Genomic DNA, 17,886 nt, shown 5'->3' on the forward strand with positions numbered 1-17,886 from the left:
AAAGTTTAAACCTGGTCTTATCGCCATAGTAACCAGTGCAATCATTAAGAATGTCCTATTGGTTGCTACGACAAGAAGACCACTTTGCATGAGAAATTATACGACGACACTGGTTTTATCCGTTAATATATTCCTTTTACGGCGTATTTGGCCCAAGTCTATAACGGCTATAACGGCTATAACGGCTATAACGGCTATAACACCGAAACGGGCCCTGGCTTAACCGTCTAACTGCCAGATTAACAGATCAAACAGATTAACTCTCCATTGCCAAGTGTCCAAAAGCATTAAGACCCCCATACACGATATATATAAATACCCCCGTTCCGCCCCAAACACCAGCACCGGCGGGTATATATGTGACATCATCCCCGCCATATGTCACAACCATATGCCCGATCCCCCACAGACACGGGGTATTCCGTGATCACTGCGCCCCCTCGTATGACATCACCCGTGATACATTTACATCATTTTATAAACATACGTGTCGTATTTACCATTTATCTGCCGCGACAGCAATTAATATTCATCCATACAACAAAACCATCTGTCTACTGATCCAGGTATACGCAGGACGCAAAACATATACATTATACACGAGACGACAATAACTAAACACTGCAAATAATATATAAACATTATTAATGTATAAATAACAACAATATATATACATAACATATACATAACATATACATATAGCGGTATATAATATAATAATACCAACAATAACAATGCATGTACACCTGCAGTGACCCCCCCCCCTCATTGCCCCTTTTGCCCCTTTTGCCCCAGGGTACCTGGCCGGGCCGTCGATGCCCTCAGGAGCAGCAGTATGAGGCAACAGGGCAGTGTTGGCCCCCGGGGGCCCCCCGCTTCCCTCAGACCCCTCATTGGCTCAGGCTGAGTCGAGCTGCATGCTGCTCTCTCCCCGGCCTCACGGCTCCAATGACAGCGGCGGGAGCGCGCGCTCCGCGCACCGCGGCTGGGAGGCAGGCGTGGCGGGGGCGCGCGCAACCTGACAGGCCGGCCCCCGGGAGCGCGCGCTGTCACCAGCCGACGCAGAGATGGATGCGGAGGGGCGGGCCCCCGGAGAGAAGAGACCACCCCTAGGAGAGGAGACCACGCCTACTCGTTCAAGAGAGAAAATTACATTAAATTGTGAAATTTACTCAAATAACAGGAAATTCAGTGATTTTTTTTGAAACTTTCAGGTGTTAACCCTTTCACGGCATCTACACCTTTGCCCCTGATGCACTTTTTTTTTTTATCAGTTTAACCCTTTTCAGGCGGCCTATGAAGCTGCCTCTGGTGAATTGATCATTTGGGGGACATTGCAATATATTAAGTAACTAAAATGGTATTTCAAGAAGTTAACCCTTTGACGGGAGCTACTTGTTCTTCTTTTGAATCCCTTCCAAGGACGACGGCGATGAACCTGCGGTGGGATCATCCGCCCAGTACAGATTAAGTCTTCTCTTGTGTTCCTGGTTTGGTCAGTTCTCCTGTGGTCTCCAGGTCCCTGATGCCCCCTCCCTACCCCATGTTGCCTGTGTAAGCCCCACCCAACCACACCTATAACCACACCCCCAAATACAAAAATGCCCGTCTTTCGGATATCTGTAAGTTATCCGGAGTCTGACCTTGCGTAGAAACATTGTAATTCTAGCAAGGGCCGGCAATCCTCTGGTTAATAGGAGGCCCTCAGTGAGATTCAGTATAATCTTCCTAACGAAAACCCTGTAAATTTACTAACCCAACCCTTGTACTATTTAATAAATTAAAAATGATATGTTTACAAGAAACAGGAACTCAAGGAGCATGGCACAGCTTCCAATAACCTAATCCTAATCTCTATCTATCTATCTATCCATCCATCCATCCATCCATCCATCCATCCGCTTAAACTTTGCACATGAACATAAACGCTCCAAACACCGACGAAACCTATGATACTTTGTTTTTAGTAGCGGGGGAATGAATTTTTCTGCGCACACTCCACTTCCTGCAGCGCCTCACCTCACAGGAGGTGGTTGGTGGAATTAAATGTGCCAGATGCCCCTTTCAGATAGACGAGGCTTATACGAATGCCACCTAGTGGCCAGATCTGGAATTTCACGTATAAAGAGAAAAAAAGTCGAACGGCCGGTCTTTTGCCCTCCTGCCCCTCAGCTCTCCGCCGATTACAGGTTATCAATGCTTCGCGTATGTGTCAGATATTGAAAAAGCTGCCAAACCCCCCGGGATTATCCTCTCCCGCCACAGACGGCCGAACAGTCGACGCGTTCATCAAACCAACAACAGAGACAAAATAAAACTTATTAGTCCTTTTTAATAATGTTTCTTCCGCCCTGCACAGTTACAGAATATCTCGTGTCAGAAACACGGAACACGCACTTCCTTCATGTACAGGCGTGTGGGACGGATGTGGACGGTGACCCCATTGTGTCAGAACGTTCAGCGGGTAAGACGCCCCGTTTATACTTCAACGCGGAACGCGTCGGCTACCGGAGGACTGGGAAGACAGTCGTCCAACGCAGTCCACGGATAAGACCTCTAACGTCGCCACGGTGCTCTGTAATAAGTAAAAATACCCCCAAACCAAGCAGCGGAACGGGGCAATTATACATTCTGTTGATAAGTATCATCTCTACCAGTTTCTTAAAAAAAATATACATTTTGGCTTAAATCAGGAAGCAGGATGTGTCCCTTTCTCGTTTTGCGTTCAGTGCCTGGCCAGCCCAGTATTAATTAATAATAAAGTATTATAAAAAAAGGTACAAATCAAAGAATGCAATTAAAAATCATACAGTATCTTTTTACCTAAAACCTTTTAGAATTACAGATGCCGGGGTTTAAAAGAGACCTAGGAATGAGGACAGAGGTGTAAAAAGGAGCGACATCGGACCCGAGGAAGTCGATATATATATATATATAGATAGAACGGGTCATTTGCATAAAGGTCCGATCGATACGAGGGCAAAAGAGGCAGGTGGGGTTCATTTGATGGAGGTACTTCCCGGTGGCCAGAAGAAGCCGCCATGAATGGATCTCTTGAGAATAAAGCAGGTTTGGTTCCAAAAGTCCTCAAAGGAAAATAAACTTCTGGGGATAAAACAGTCTTTTTTTTTTTATGTTGTTTAACGTCCAGAAGAATTTTAGTGGATTCCAAGAAGACTTCTTCAGATGGACAGACGGCCACCGGAATCTTCCGTCCTTCGGAAAACGGCGAATCAAATGGTTTGCTGCTGTTTGTTGGATCTTAAGGCGCTAAAGAAGATGATCAGGGCTAGAAGGATGATAAGAACAAAGAGGAAGATGAGGGCGCCCCAGGAACTGAAGCTGGTGGCCTTCAGGACGGAGGCTTCCTCTGCTGGGATCATGTTGGTGAGATTCAGCATGTAACCCAAGGCCCAGCCGATGGACGTATCTCCAGCCTGCAAGAAGCACAACGTCAGAACATCAGGGCCTCTGTCCGTACAGGAGAAAAAAGAACGAAGAGAGAGGAGATCGTGGAGAGGATACGCACCTTCCTCTGGAAAACGATGTCGGGGAAAGTTTCGTTGTTGAAGCGGTATCCTCGACTCGTCAACAAGTAAACAAAGTTGGCCGTGGCGCAGTATCCGTTGAGATGTTTATGGAGAGAGGGCGGCGCTTTGCTGGTCAGCTAGATATCCAGAAAACGGAACAAGAAAGCATTAAGAATATTTAAAATGTCTGGTAGATAAATGGAACAGACTCCCAGCAGAGGTGGTAGAGGGTAATACAGTGAGGGCATTAAACATGCATGGGATAGACATACGGCTCCTGAATCTAAGACGAGACCAATGACTGATTAGGGTGAAGGTAAAATGATTTTGTCCCGCCAGGCTCTGATTGGACAACCGAAAAAAGGCGCCCCAATATCATCAGAAAAAAACTCGTTGTGCGGCACTCACATCATTCCAGGTGGACGAGCAGATGGCATCAGTGGCACGATGGAGATCTTCCAGGGTATCCACCGGCATCTTCATTACCGTCTTCATGAAATCTACCGTGTAAAAAAAGGCAGCAAAAGCCTAAAATACGAAAAGGGGAGCGTCAGTAACGCCTCGATCCAACGACAACCCAACACAGAACCCGCGCCGGGGGCCATAAAACCTTCAGTATCATGGGGGGGGGGATTACAACGACACTTAAAGGGTTAAAGGGTCACTCCATTCATAATAGGCACCTTAATGCATACAATCCCTGAGTTTCACCTTTAAATTAAGTTAAAAAAAAAAAGATTCCCTTTAGTTTTTCTTTACGGCTAAAGAACGCATATTAAAGAATGTTGACCGCTGGTGGGGCCCTTTATATGTATAAAATAACTACTACATACATTACAGAACAGATCATGTAATAACATATGTATGACGCGTTGTTACGAGTCATCACATTTTTCTTCCATACTATCTGCCACTAGAGGTCGCCACGCACCACGATTAGTCCATTAAAATAACATCAAAAGGATCTCTAATCCAGCACAGACGGGGTTAAAGCTGTAAATGATTATTGTAGCTGGAAACGGCTGATTTTTAATGGAATCTCTTCATCGGCGTACAGAGGCCCTTTATCACTCCCATCACTCCTGTGCTCCAATGGCCCTTTATCACTCCCATCACTCCTGTGTTCCAACGGCCCTTTATCACTCCCATCACTCCTGTGTTCCAATGGCCCTTTATCACTCCCATCACTCCTGTGTTCCAACGGCCCTTTATCACTCCCATCACTCCTGTGTTCCAATGGCCCTTTATCACTCCCATCACTCCTGTGTTCCAATGGCCCTTTATCACTCCCATCACTCCTGTGTTCCAACGGCCCTTTATCACTCCCATCACTCCTGTGTCCCAATGGCCCTTTATCACTCCCATCACTCCTGTCTTCCAATGGCACGTTGTGTTCGTTGATCCAAGTTGTTAAAAGTTGTTACTCTTTCATCCACCGTAACTTTGTTTTTAACACACAAGGTCACGGAAGGCCTTTTTACAATGTAACACGTTTTATAGAACATTCCGCAGCGGATCCGCTAGTTACCACACTTTATTACGTTACGTATCTGCATACCGTCTGCGGCCCCTTTAATCGGAGAGTTGATACTCCGGTCTCTGTTTCAGGGATTAAGAATTAAATTGCACAGAATGTTGTCATTTCGCGGGGCTGTTTACATGCGCCGACCAATCACATGACTCGCTTTGAACTCTCCGCTCTCTCTTTGGCCGGAGACCAGAAACTTGTTTTTTTTCTTTCCCGGATTCTGATTTCTCAATCTAAATGTATAAATCCCATTCTGCATAATCCGATTGGCTGTAATATCAGCCTCTATTCACCTCAGATGTTTGTTTTTAGTTTTATTTTTATTTATGTTTTATTAACTGCACCTCTGCCTGCGCCGTGTTCCTTCACCCAACCCCAAAACCTGGCACCGCGCATGAACAGCCACCATGGAGCCTACAATCCATACATATTTATACACCATAACGCCTCTGCCTTGTCCATATGCCGATTATGTTTCACCAACATCCTGATTAAGCCCCTCCCACATCCTGCTTATGCTCCTCCCATATCCTTCTCTTATAAAAGCGTTAAACAAAACCAAGTTAAGACTCCGCAGATCTGTACACAGAGTATGGACCCCCTAACGATTATTAGGACCCCCTTCCGTAATAAAATATTTAACATTCAATGAAGGAGGGGTATTTACCTTGAGGGGAGATGGGATTGTAAAGGGGCAGATAGGCAAGAGAGGTCTGGGAGCCATGATTGGTTCTTGCCGGCCACAAAACCCATAATCATTCCCTCCTTCGCCCCCCCCCCAGACTTACGATGAATTTCCCCGAGACGTCCGGCTGGAAGACGTTGTCGAAGGAGCAGGAGCTGAAGCTGCAGGAGGAGAACTGGAAGAGACTTTCCACCTGCTTGGTGCACTCCCCGGCATCGCCGCTGCCCGCCATCTTAATGGGTGCCGCCGGGTCGTAGTTTGGAGGCTTCTCGCCGGCCGTGCAGGGCGACTCGTAGACGTCTCCAAAGGTCAACGACGCGGTGTGATTCTTCGGCCAACACGGGTTCTGCACGTCTGACGCGTAGCCCTGCGACTGCACACAGAATGAACACGTTATTAACACAGAATGAACACGTTATTAACACAGAATGAACACGTGATTATGTCTAAAAAGCCACCGGGCGCACTTTCCAAAATGTTACCCCTAACTTCAGAGGGTCTTCTGATTATGGTTGTGAGAGATCTCTCCAGTAACTCTCAGAACTGCCAGCCAACGGCGCGTCTATGGCTTGCTGAGTTATTATGGAAGTTCTGGCTAAGGCCGAGCGCAGAATGAGCAGGAAAAGGAGGCAAGGAACCTGTTTGGAAGCAGAAGGGGAAATCGGGTCTCAGGAGGACCAATGACGTAACGTAAATCATCCCACCGTACCTTCAGCACTTTGGAAAGGGTTCTCTTCAGCACCTGGTCCCGTCCGTAACACAGAAAGCTGTGAGTGTACACTCGATACGACTGGCCATAAAGACGGAGGTTCCGCTCATTCTCAGGACTCTCAATCTTGTCGCTCGTCTCAAACGTGATCTGGGTGGAGGCTCCTCCAAGGTCCATGGCGCCAAGCGTCCCTCTCCGGGGCTGAAACCACTGTCCGATCCAGCTATACTGAGGGGCAGAAGGCAGACGCTCATTCTCACACCTTTCTTACTTAGTTACCTTCAACATTTTAACAAGACTCGAGTGGGCACCAGGCGGCGTGGAGCGTACTCAGCACATTTACTCAGCACTCGGAAAGTTATTGGGTTCTTTGTATTGTGGCTTAGAGAGTTAGAGAGGCTTTCTATGTCAGTAGCAGGTGGGAGCGCGCTCTATGCCCAGCATGAAAGGGTTAATAGACGGAAGTCAGCCCTTTCAGCTAAATCTAATGAACCGGTACTGAAGTCACGAACCGGACCACCCTGCCACGCGGTTTATCATTCTAAAAGAAGCGTTCTGTGGAGAACACGGAGCTCGAGGAGCACGAGGTTCACGGAGGACGAGGCATTGGAGCGGAGAACGGCAGCGAGGTAGAGGAATCAGGTGACTTTACTCAGACAAGTTCAGCACGCAGGGACTTGTATCCCCAGCCAGGGGCTGAACGTCTCCCAACCAACGGAAGATTTACCGGCTGCCAAAATACAGGAGATTTCCCTGTTATCACGACTGCTGACACCAAGTGCATGCGCAGCTCAGCTCCCCACCTGAGCACAAACCTCTTTCATTTTTTTCCCACGTTTGCTTTTTTTTCCAGGTCCGTTGTTCAAAGCCTGGCAGGGATCTGAAAGACTCGCAGCAGCTGTTCTGTGCCCGGTACGGCGCGGATTTAGCCCTTCATCTATTATTTGTTACCTCAAAGCTCCGAGCCGCTGAAAGGACCGGGGGAGTTGGCGTCTATTGGAGTAAAAGGCCGGCTGAGAGTACTTTGCTTTGTTATCTAAAGCCGGTGCCAGCAGAGGTTTTGTAGAGCAGCGGCGGAGCTATTGAGAAGCCACAAGGTTTTTTTTCCAGTGGCCAAAACGACCACACAAAAGCCACAAGCATCAAAGGAACACTAAATACACAACTACCGGCATAGAACGACACAGAGGGAGGCATCTCGGGGTAGAACGACACCGCGTGTTTATCCCAAAACTTCATCGATCCCTCCGAACATGCAGCCAACGGATATCGGATCTACTCATTTGCTGGAAAGGATTTTACTGAGAGGGTGGTAGATAAGTGGAACAGCTTCCCAGCAGAGGTGGTAGAGGGTAATACAGTGAGGGTATTAAACATGCATGGGATAGACATACGGCTCCTGAATCTAACACGAGACCAACGACTGATTAAGGTTTGAGTCTTTACAGCAGGAGAAACGGGCGACTGGACGGGGGCCGCTAGGGGCCGATCTGCCGGTGGGTTCTGGGTTTCTATGATATGTTTTTTTTAGGAGTTTTTACCTTAACAAAGTTCTCCATGAGGTAGTTGGCTGTGACCCAACCGAAGACCCCCTCGTCCTGACCGGAGAGGATTTTGGCCCCTCGGAAGTCGAAGGGGTAGGATTTCAGCGTGGCGCTGACCGCATCCAGCACTTTGTCGGAAGCCGCCTGATTGGTCCAGCTGTTGAACAGGACGGTACGTGGTCACCAATCAAAAAACACGAGGGGGTAAATGTACAGCTGTCCTAAAACGAGTTCACCCCACTTACTTGAGCAGCCTCATGCCGGCCGTGGCCCCCAGGTAGACGGGGGTCATCGAGTGCCTGCTGGCCGGGACGTCCTTCACCGCTTGCTTCAGGCAGGGCTCCAGACTCTTACCGGCTTCGGGGGGGTCCTGATAATAGCTCGAGATTCCCGGGCCTGCGAAGAATTACCAGAAAGAAACCAATATTCACAGAAATATTTAACAATTATCATAAAAACAGATTTTTTCTAATTATTTCACTTTTTTTTCCCCTCTATGAGCCGGGTGAAAGCCCCACCGTTATGTTTTGGTAAACGCGTTCTTCGAAGGACTCCTCGTTCTGACGCTTTGGCCAGAATACGTTAAGTTGGCCGACTGCCTGGGCTGTTTCTATGGCAACTACAGCCGGGATTGCTCCTGAGCACACTGTCAGCGAGTCGCAGGAGATAGGGCCGGCCCCGGAGCGAGCGTGGATGGAAGTTAATATAACGGAGCATTTTATTATTGTTTAGTTAACCCTGCGGAGACCGTGGCGCTCACCTTCCACGTCGCACATGCTGTGCTGGCTTACGATTCCCGTCTCGTTTTCTTTGTCCGCCGGCCACTTGTATACGAAGAGAGCGGTGTGCGAGGACCCGGCGTCCAGGACGATGCCGTACTGCGAGAGAGACCGGGGGACACCATATCAGACCCGTCCAAATATTTTATTTTCACCTCATCTTCTCCCATCCCTTCTGGGTGGCCGTTCCAAGAATCCACGTAACTATGCCAAGAATGTTATTACACCGGCTTTCTGTGCAGAGTTAAAGAACCAATTTGTGCCCCTAAATAACGTATCGTGTTAAACGTCTTAACCCTTTATGTGCGGAGAAACGTGTTTAGATCTGGGCTGGTCAATTGCCCCCTAAGGCCGGAAGGATAACCTTTACTTGCTTCGCACCTAAACATTAGCGTTCGTCCGACTCAGAAATACATTTTCACTGTCAGATAATTATTTTATGTTTCGGGGTTAAAAAGGCAACAAATTAAATTGGAGAGCGCAGAGCGCTGAGCTGGATCTGCGCCGCGGGGACGGAGAAAAAAGAGTTATTAACGAGGAAACGCTAGAAAGAAAAAAAATAGTTACTAAAAAGCTCTTTTGTTTTGTAAATGAGAAAGCGCGCGGAAATTTCTGGAATCCACCAAACCCCCAATTCCTATAAATACTCACAATGCTGCCCATTGCAGGATAAAAACAGACCCCGGAAAAAAGGAGGGAAAAGTCTTCATTATTAAGTCTGGTTTCTGGAGCGAGAAGCGTGATGGACATTCAGATCCATACTAATCATCCCCCCTCGGGGCTGCCGGCTCTGCTCTCGCCCGCCAAGCCTTTGTGCTCCCATTTCACTAAATATTATAATCATCTAGCGATTTCTATAGCACCATCATACTCTGCAGCGCTGTACAATGTCTTTATACAACACCAGTTTGTTAACCAATAATGCTTCTAATTCAGTTCAAGGAAAAACCCTTTAGAATGGACTTTACTGAGAGGGTGGTAGATGAATGGAACAGCTTCCCAGCAAAGGTGGAAGAGGGTAATACAGTGCGGGTATTAAACATGCATGGGATAGACATACGGCTCCTGAATCTAAGACGAGACCAACGACTGATTAAGGTTTGAGTCGTTACAGCAGGAGAAACGGGCGACTAGACGGGGGCCGCCAGGGGCCGATCTGCCGGCAGGTTCTAGGTTTCTAGACAGGGCGCAAAAAAAAAAAAAAAGCAACCAAAGTCATTATCGGCTTATTGAGTGAAAACCTTCTACCTTCGTTCCTCGGAGACGCCAAGAACGTCAAAGAAATTTGAGGAAAGGTCCGAGGGACTTCCGGGACGGAACCCGCGGTAGAACCCACATTAACGTCACTCTAGATAAAGTAATTGCTTCGGAACCTTCCCAGGAGAGCACATTACGAGAGCACTTACTGAGCGATGGATCACGGGAGGGATTGGGATCAGTTTACTGTATGGATCGTCTCCCAGAGAACAATGAGATGAAAATAAAGAGGACTTGGCCGGACAGAACCGGTCAAAAAAAATAAATAAAAAAACTAAAACGTTAAGTAAATTAAAAAAACAAAAACAAAGAAAACTGGAAAAAAACAGATTCCCTGCAGAAGATGTCCCCTTGGGTCACCTCTGCCGCGTTTCCAGTAAGGTTTCCTGTTTAAGGATGTGCCGATGTTCTGTGCTATTTCGAGACACCCTGAACATATTATGGATGAGCGTTAAAGGTATTAGGAATACCCCGTCCCGGGGCAGTTGTCATGGCCACGTTATTTCTTTACTTTCTTGGCTCTCCTTGGCTGAGGAGCAGAAGGACACAGGATCATTGGACCAGCCAACCTTCAAGATGTCCTGCTCGAAGACCAACCTAGATCCGGGGTCTGGGGAACTTAGAAAGTTCTGTATTCTGGTTAACGAAGAAGAACATTTACAACAATGACCTTAGAGGAACGCCCTACATAGCTGGACCGACGGTCCTTTCCAACTCCAGGTCACAAGACCTTTAATGTTGAGAGGACCTCACGTCTCCTGCTGGTAAAAGTGAATTAATAATAATCCAGATGGTGAGGAACACGGAGCATTCGTCGTCTGGGTTAGATTAGCCGTTGGGTTCCTCACCGCCATGTTGGAACGCGGATACTCCTATAGAATCTCGTCGTATTGAACATGATCTACGTTCTGTCTGAGAGAAACGCTTCCCTGATAGTTGGCCGGCTTCTCGGTTGCTAGGAGGAAATCTCAAAATGAAGAAAAACATCCAAAAAAGAACATTTTTTTGTTGCATCTGGGCTAAATGCCACATAATTTAATGCTATCATGATGAGGCCAAACATTCATAGAGATCTTACTCGCCCCCCCCAGCTCATGTTAACTGAATGAGGGGATTAAACATGCGCGGGATAGACATACGGCTCCTGAATCTAAGACGAGACCAACCACTGATTAAGGTTTGAGTCGTTACAGCAGGAGAAACGGGCGACTAGACGGGGGCCGCCGGGGGCCGATGTGCCGATAGACTGGCTATGTTGTTTACAGGACATTGAGAAGGTCCTGTCGAAAACACTCAACGCTCTTCAAATATTAGCGTTTAGAGACTCGATACTTTGTATGAACTCCTCTCCCTGATCAAGGGGGTAAAAAGTCTACGACTTCAGGACAAACAGCGACAAATCCCTTCAAACCATCAAACAAGTAAAAAAAACACCGGGGTGGGGGCTTCCAAACACAAAGAACGCTGGCAGGCGGAGGACGGATTGTGAAACCCTTTCTTCGTTTTGTTTTTCATTACGTGACGGATCTCGCCGTGAATAGCGGAGGTGCCAATAAACTCTTGGCACGGCCATGCATGCAGCCGAGGGGTGAGCCAGCCTTGTTTCAGCTTCTAAAAGCAAGACCACCAAGCGTTCCATCACCATCGAAAGGTGCAACGATCTACGAGATACTAAAGAACCGCAACGTGATCCGATCCAAATTATTACAGCCGCAAACCCAACCGGGGGCCATTTAAACCCAATTTACTTTCATTGGATTATTTGTGGTTTGATGTCCCCCCCGGGGTTATTTCATTTATTAAAAAGTAAAAGTGTTTAATAATTTCCCCTAATTAAACAGAACGGCCGCCGGAGCCAAGAGACGGACTTTCCGGGTTATTCGAATGATTGTTTCCCCCGAAATCGAGTTTTAAAGAATATTAAAAGCCGTGCTGAGTATTTGTATATCCTGGCAGCGAAATATGGGGCCGATTCCTCCTCGAGGGCCAAACGGAACATCTGCCTTTGGCTCCCGGCTATGGGGGGGGGGGAATTTTACCGAGCCGAGCAGTTTAATTAGAAAAACAAAGGAGGTGCCAAAAAAACTTTATGTTTTCGTCATCGGTTTGTGCTTTCCGCATTTCCATGGAAATCTGCCCAATGAACTCGTTGACTTTTTACCCCCAAGAGCTGAAGAAGATGCCAGATGATATTGAGATTCTGCCCCAGGGGGAGGCTAAACATTCATACCCCGGGAGGGAAGTGTCCATGACGAGGCTGGTGGTCCAACGTCCTTCACAAAGAATGTTGCTGTCGGCCGACGACTTTTACTAACACTCCACCGAGTGCCGGCGTCTCGTAACACCGGCTCAGGACCTTCATTGTCAAAGCCGACTACAACCAATTACCCAAGGGAGCCGGGGTAAAAACCACCGTAATCTACCCCTCAATTCTCTGCAACCAGACAAGGAAGGACGTGATGGTGGAAAAAAATATCAAAGAATAACTTCTTCTCAGGAACCCAAAAGCAAGGAAATTACTCCTAAAAAGAGGCCCCTAACAAGCATTAACGTCTTGGGTTACTGGAAATAATCCATACCCCGGAACCATGAATGAACTACAGCGCTGGGGGGGTAATTACCCCCCCAGCGCTGTATACAGTAATTACCCCCCCAGCGCTGTATACAGTAATGTCGGTCGGCGTAAAAAACCTGCGTTTCTCTCATTTTGTTCCAATAAACTCCCTTTATCTGCAGTTCTGGAGCCGCCGCTGCTGTCAGTCATGTGATATTTTGGGTGACTTTCCCGGCTCAAACACCACACTGAGCTGATGCTTTATGGCGATGCTAATGAAGTCCGTTCCTCCATAGACTTTCATTAGTCAGTGAGTCCAGCTGGGTGATTAAGACTGAGCCATTCTATTGTTCCCCACAGGCGGTATGATAAGGAGTCGGGGTGTTTAGTAGATTGGGGATCAGATAACAGAGAGAGAATCATACAAACGGCTGAAAACATTATATTATGGGGCAAAAACTACAACTGGGGTAAAAAAAAAAAAAAAAAGACAACAGAGCGAGATTTGAGGAAACATAGAAATAGAAAATCCCCTTTAGAATATTTTTTCACAGTATGTCTGACGCTGGTGGATGCAGAATAGGGGGGGTTATTAACGCTTTGTTTGCCCCCATAGAAGTCACAAGTAGGAAATAAGTTTTAAAAAGTCAAGAAATGACACCTATCGGTTCTTCTCTCCACCACATCCTCTGTGCTTCCGCTTCCTGCAGCCACCACGTCCTGCCGCCGCGTTCGCCGGCTCGGAGGATTTCTTTTTCTTTTTTCGGTGAAGTTTCAAAATCTGGTTATTTTTGTATATTTTTAAGCTGTTGGAGTAAAAGCTAACAACGCAAAGAACGTGCAAAAAACGTAAATCAAATAAAGTATAAAATACTAAATAATTCCAGGAAAATCAACGCAGGAAAAAAGACTTTAAACGTTTTATCTGCGGAGGATCTGGAGAAAAAGCAGGACGTTCGCTTAAAAACGCGTTGCCCAATCCACGCAGAAAAGCAGTAAGGAGAGACCAGCGACGGATTTCCATTACTGGGGAATCCCCCCCCCCCCCGAGTGTGGAGTCTCCGGGCTCCGATACCGGCCACCGACAGGTTAAACGTTTAATCCGGTTTCGTCTTTCACTCTGAGAATTGGATTTCCAAAGCGCCAAATCCGTCTTCTATAACCGGATCAGAAGAAATCAACGGAACCTCTGCCGGTAAGAGGACCGCCGAGGCGCCGGCGCCTCGATCCAATTACTCCAAGGGACCTATTTTTGAAAGTTACGCAATGGCGGCTCTCTAATTGGCTTTGGCCGGCGGCCCTCGAGGATTGCTGGCCAACGGATGTTGGGTTGTAAAGGACCTCGTCTGGACAGATGGTCAATGGAATCTAGCGTACTCTCGGAGGCTACTACATCGCATTACATGCATGCCTGAAAGCAGCTGCACATGATATGAATGTAGAGCGCACCGCCGGAATTCCGACACTCCCATGGAGACCCACCATCCACGATTGTATTATTTCAGGGAAACTTATGTTTTTTTTCGGGGCATTAATATGGACGATGAGCTTCCTGCGTTAGGAACCTTTTCACCCCCAGGGCTTTTAAAGTAACCACGTGGTGTTATAAACAGAACGTCCAGAGGTTCTGACTGGGGCTTTACGAGACTGGAGAATGTTGGTAGCTATTGGTGTCACTGAGGGGCATTTAGAAGAAGAATAATGGGGTTTATTTACCCCGTTTAGTTTATAAAGCCGTTTCCTGCTGTTTCTATACACATTATCGGGGCTTTTAGGGCTGTAGAACCCTGCGATCCCCTCATACCCAGCAAACATTCTGACCTCCTAGAAAAGAGGGGCATCAGGGGAGGAGAGAGGGGCATCAGGGGAGGAAAAAGGGACATCAGGGGAGGAAAGAGGGGCGTCAGGGGAGGAAAAAGGGACTAGTCGAGCTTTCCAGGGACACTGGGGGATATGTGGCTGTAGAATAAAGCAGCACACCATAGATTGTTATCTTTTGCAAATATGAACCTCTCCCAAGTCGCATCTCGACAGCTGGAAAAGCCGGTGATATCTGCAGCATTGGTGGCGGGTTGGTGCGATCTGTAAATATGACTCTCGCGCTAAGGAATGCCGGAGGGAGGGCTCCCCAAACCTGCTAATTAATCAATCAATCAATGATTCCTTCTCCAAATCAGCCTCAGTCAGGACTTTTCAGAAAAGCCAACTCGCATGCCCTCGCCCGTAACTGGTAAAGTCTCTAGCATGCGCATGCCCTCGCCAGCAACTCGCACATTAGACCCCTTTATGCAGCTAATCACCAGACTTCTAAGGTAATAGACCAAAGAGTGACGGAGAAGGAACACGGGGGGGGATACGACGAAGGAGCACGACTGGGGGGGGGATACGACGAAGGAGCATGACGGGGGGGGTAAGGAAGGGGAAGATATTTAAAGGAAGAGACACTAGAATTAGGATTGAGGATAGTGAGGAATGTGACAGCCAGGAAAGGGAGCGCTATACAGCGGGATCAAATAGCAACAAATGGAGAGCTGGGGCCGAGGGCCGCTCACACCTGATCTGCCATAAGTATAGTTAATGTATTGTCCTAGGGGTTATTTCAGGCCGCAGCTGCAGTGCATTCAATGCCGTCATTCACACGGAGGCAGCCAAAAAAAAGAATCCTGCGCATGGACCCCGCGTTCCGTCTTCCTGACCTGAGGGACAACTCTATGGATAAAAACACTGGATGGAGACGGAGACGGAGACGATACAGATGTTTATCCAGGGGTGGGAGAGGAAAAAGAAGAGCGAAAGGGTGGAGCGCAGGGTGAAAGCCCCAGGCAGGGGCAACACAATGAGGGGAAAACAAGGTATTACCCCTGGCGGGGCAAACACGGCATGAGAGCGAGGAACCAAGGCTGAGGGACACCGGCGGCCATACTAGCCGTCATTTGGTCCGATTAAATATCTTTCTACGATATAATTAATTACTCTGAATCTCCTTTAATAAAAGTTATATTCTGAAAGTTGATATTTTTGGAGAAATGTATTTAAATGAATGGATTTACAAACAAAACCCCATCCGGCCCCCGTCTAGTCGCCCGTTTCTCCTGCTGTAAAGACTCAAACCTTAATCAGTCGTTGGTCCCGTCTTAGATTCGGGAGCCGTATGCCTATCCCATGCATGTTTACTACCCTCACTGTATTACCCTCTACCACCTCTGCTGGGAGGCTGTTCCACTTAATTACTACTAAAAATTCCTTACATTACTTCTAGCATAGTATATAAGGACTAAGAACAATTGCCTATCCCTTGCAGCTCAAGGGATTCCCCCGTCGCAGTCCATAGGGATCTAAACAATGTTCAGACGTGTTTCTGTTACTAGCGCTGACGACGCAGGAATGAGCTGGAATATCCATTTGCTAATTATATACGTTGTCTGTGGGAGATGCCATCTGTCTGTAGTCAAAATACCCCCCCCCGTCCTCCCCTCCCTATATAATAATAATAATAGTAACATATGGTCCATAGCATCCTTCCAGCCTAGAACCTCTAGTACCCCATTTATCCACTATATATATATCTGCAGCTTACAGCTGTTCTAGAGTAAGGACCCCTATTTATAACTATTTTGCATGAAATACCAATTATTTTTGGGATTAGGTAGGGTTTGGGGTCCCCGTCGGACACAGGTTGGAGAAGTAATAATAAAGCAGAATACGAGTGGTGAGCAAGGCTGTGTCGCCGCTGTTGCAGTAGCGTTGTACTGTATATAATAAGCAGACGGCCGTCTGGTATCGCAGCAGAGGCTCAGCGGTCCAGGGAAAAGCCGTCGGTGGAGGACAGGTCCGCTGGAAAGCTCTTGGATCGGAACGTTCTGTTCTGATACAGGGGGGTTATAACGTTTCACAGAAAATGCCGTATAAATCGATGCGTTTACAGCTCAGACGCCGCGTCTCGGGGCGAATCAAAGCCTCCCTTGTCCGTATTTTCATCCCGATAAACGCGAATCCCTAATCTGCTGAGGCAGAAAGCGAGGGGATGCCAAGGGAGCCCCAGGGAAGAAAGCGAGGGTGATGCCAACTACCCCGGCTGGGGCATTCAGCGGCAGAGCCATAATAACTAAATCGGCTTTACAGCGCTGCGGAATCTGTCGGTGTTTTATAAATAAATTATAATATTAATAATAATAATAATAATAATAATAAATACAGTATGTGACAATGAGCGTTTCCATGAAAGCCGATACCCCTCAGAGGAATGCGGACTCAAACATATAAAAGCATGCGGTACTTTGCACACAGAGACACCTTCTTGTTTTGCTTCTGCTGTAGACTACAACTCTCATCATGCTCAGCCATAATAATGAGACGGGGCGGTGCATTTCATTGCAAAAGGTAGGTATCGTCTGGTACCCCCCCTTCCCCGCGTGGGCTACCGCACCCATTCTGATCACGTTATATAGAGCATTGTAGCTGACTGCTCATGATGGGAGTTGTAGTCCACAGCAGCCAGGGACCCCAAAGATACCCTCTTGACAGATGACAAAATTAGGAATCAGGTAAATCCTGAGACCCAAAACAAGAATAAAAAAAAAGCAGAAAAAAAACTAAACAAAACAAAGCAAGAATATAAATAAACAACTGTAACAATATTTACACCAAACAAATAAACAATTGCAACAATGTAACAATATAACAATATAACAATGTAACAATGTGACAATATAACAATGTAACAATATAACAATGTAACAAGTGACAATAGCTGGGATTCTGCTCCTTCTTTGCATTTACCTTAAAGTCTGGGGTCCCTTTGATGTCTTTGGTGGGTGGCAGGGCCAGGAGCAGGATCCCTATTACCCCCACCAGGCAGAGGGCAGCTGGCAGGGCCAGGGCAAGTAGCTTCTTAGCCATTGCTGGGGCTGGGGGCAGCTGTGAGGATCCAGGAGCCTGCAGCCCTTACAAGGAGCCCAGGGCTGGGGCGGAGACTCCACTCAGCCCGCTTCTGATTGGCCAGGGAGGTGCAAAAGGGCTTTTAAAAAAGGCTTGGAAACCAGCCCAGGAAAGAAGCAAACCTCCTCTCAGTGTGAAAGCAGCGGGGCAATTAAAGGGAAAGCACCCCGCATACAAAAAACAAGACACATTGGACCAGAATGCTCTGCGCATGCTTAGAACTTAACGTCCATGGTGTTCAGCCCCATCTCTTCTTGCAGGGTGCTGTCTGAGCGTGATGGGAGTTGGACTTCCACAACACTGGCGGTGATAGCAGCTGCCTGTCAGGAGCCTAAGGGGTGGCATTAAAAGGGTGGCTTTAA

The 17,886-nt window shown here is 47.4% G+C and overlaps 2 protein-coding genes across 2 annotated transcripts in view; both read right to left on the bottom strand.

Moving 5' to 3' along the window:
• The window catches only part of NPDC1 (neural proliferation, differentiation and control 1), a 29,061-nt gene extending 28,032 nt beyond the window's left edge, over positions 1 to 1,029 (bottom strand). Inside the window, exon 1 of the mRNA XM_053473476.1 lies at positions 801 to 1,029. Coding sequence (XP_053329451.1) covers positions 801 to 894 — 94 coding nt within the window. The 5' untranslated portion in view covers positions 895 to 1,029. The remainder of the gene's footprint in view (positions 1 to 800) is intronic.
• A 2,093-nt stretch (positions 1,030 to 3,122) lies between these two features.
• On the bottom strand, positions 3,123 to 17,541 carry ENTPD2 (ectonucleoside triphosphate diphosphohydrolase 2). Its single transcript, XM_053472512.1, has 9 exons — positions 17,366 to 17,541; positions 8,757 to 8,874; positions 8,242 to 8,392; positions 7,994 to 8,153; positions 6,453 to 6,680; positions 5,847 to 6,116; positions 3,939 to 4,058; positions 3,530 to 3,667; positions 3,123 to 3,437 (listed from the first exon to the last, which is right to left on the bottom strand). Exons 1-9 carry the CDS (start codon positions 17,483 to 17,485, stop codon positions 3,234 to 3,236), a joined length of 1,509 nt encoding a protein of 502 aa, XP_053328487.1. The 5' UTR covers positions 17,486 to 17,541; the 3' UTR covers positions 3,123 to 3,233.
• Positions 17,542 to 17,886: the final 345 nt, after the last annotated feature.

This window comes from Spea bombifrons, chromosome 8 (assembly GCF_027358695.1).
Source record: "Spea bombifrons isolate aSpeBom1 chromosome 8, aSpeBom1.2.pri, whole genome shotgun sequence".
Lineage (NCBI taxonomy): Eukaryota > Metazoa > Chordata > Amphibia > Anura > Pelobatidae > Spea > Spea bombifrons.

Excerpts from the sequence above, each read along its gene's own strand:
- ENTPD2 (XM_053472512.1), bottom strand. The coding sequence starts at position 17,485 with ATGGCTAAGAAGCTACTTGCCCTGGCCCTGCCAGCTGCCCTCTGCCTG. Across the intron at positions 8,875-17,365 it reads AAGGGACCCCAGACTTTAAG|TACGGCATCGTCCTGGACGC; the intron begins GTAAATGCAAAG and ends TCTCTCTCGCAG. Across the intron at positions 4,059-5,846 it reads ACGTCTCGGGGAAATTCATC|GCTTTTGCTGCCTTTTTTTA; the intron begins GTAAGTCTGGGG and ends TTCGTATTTTAG.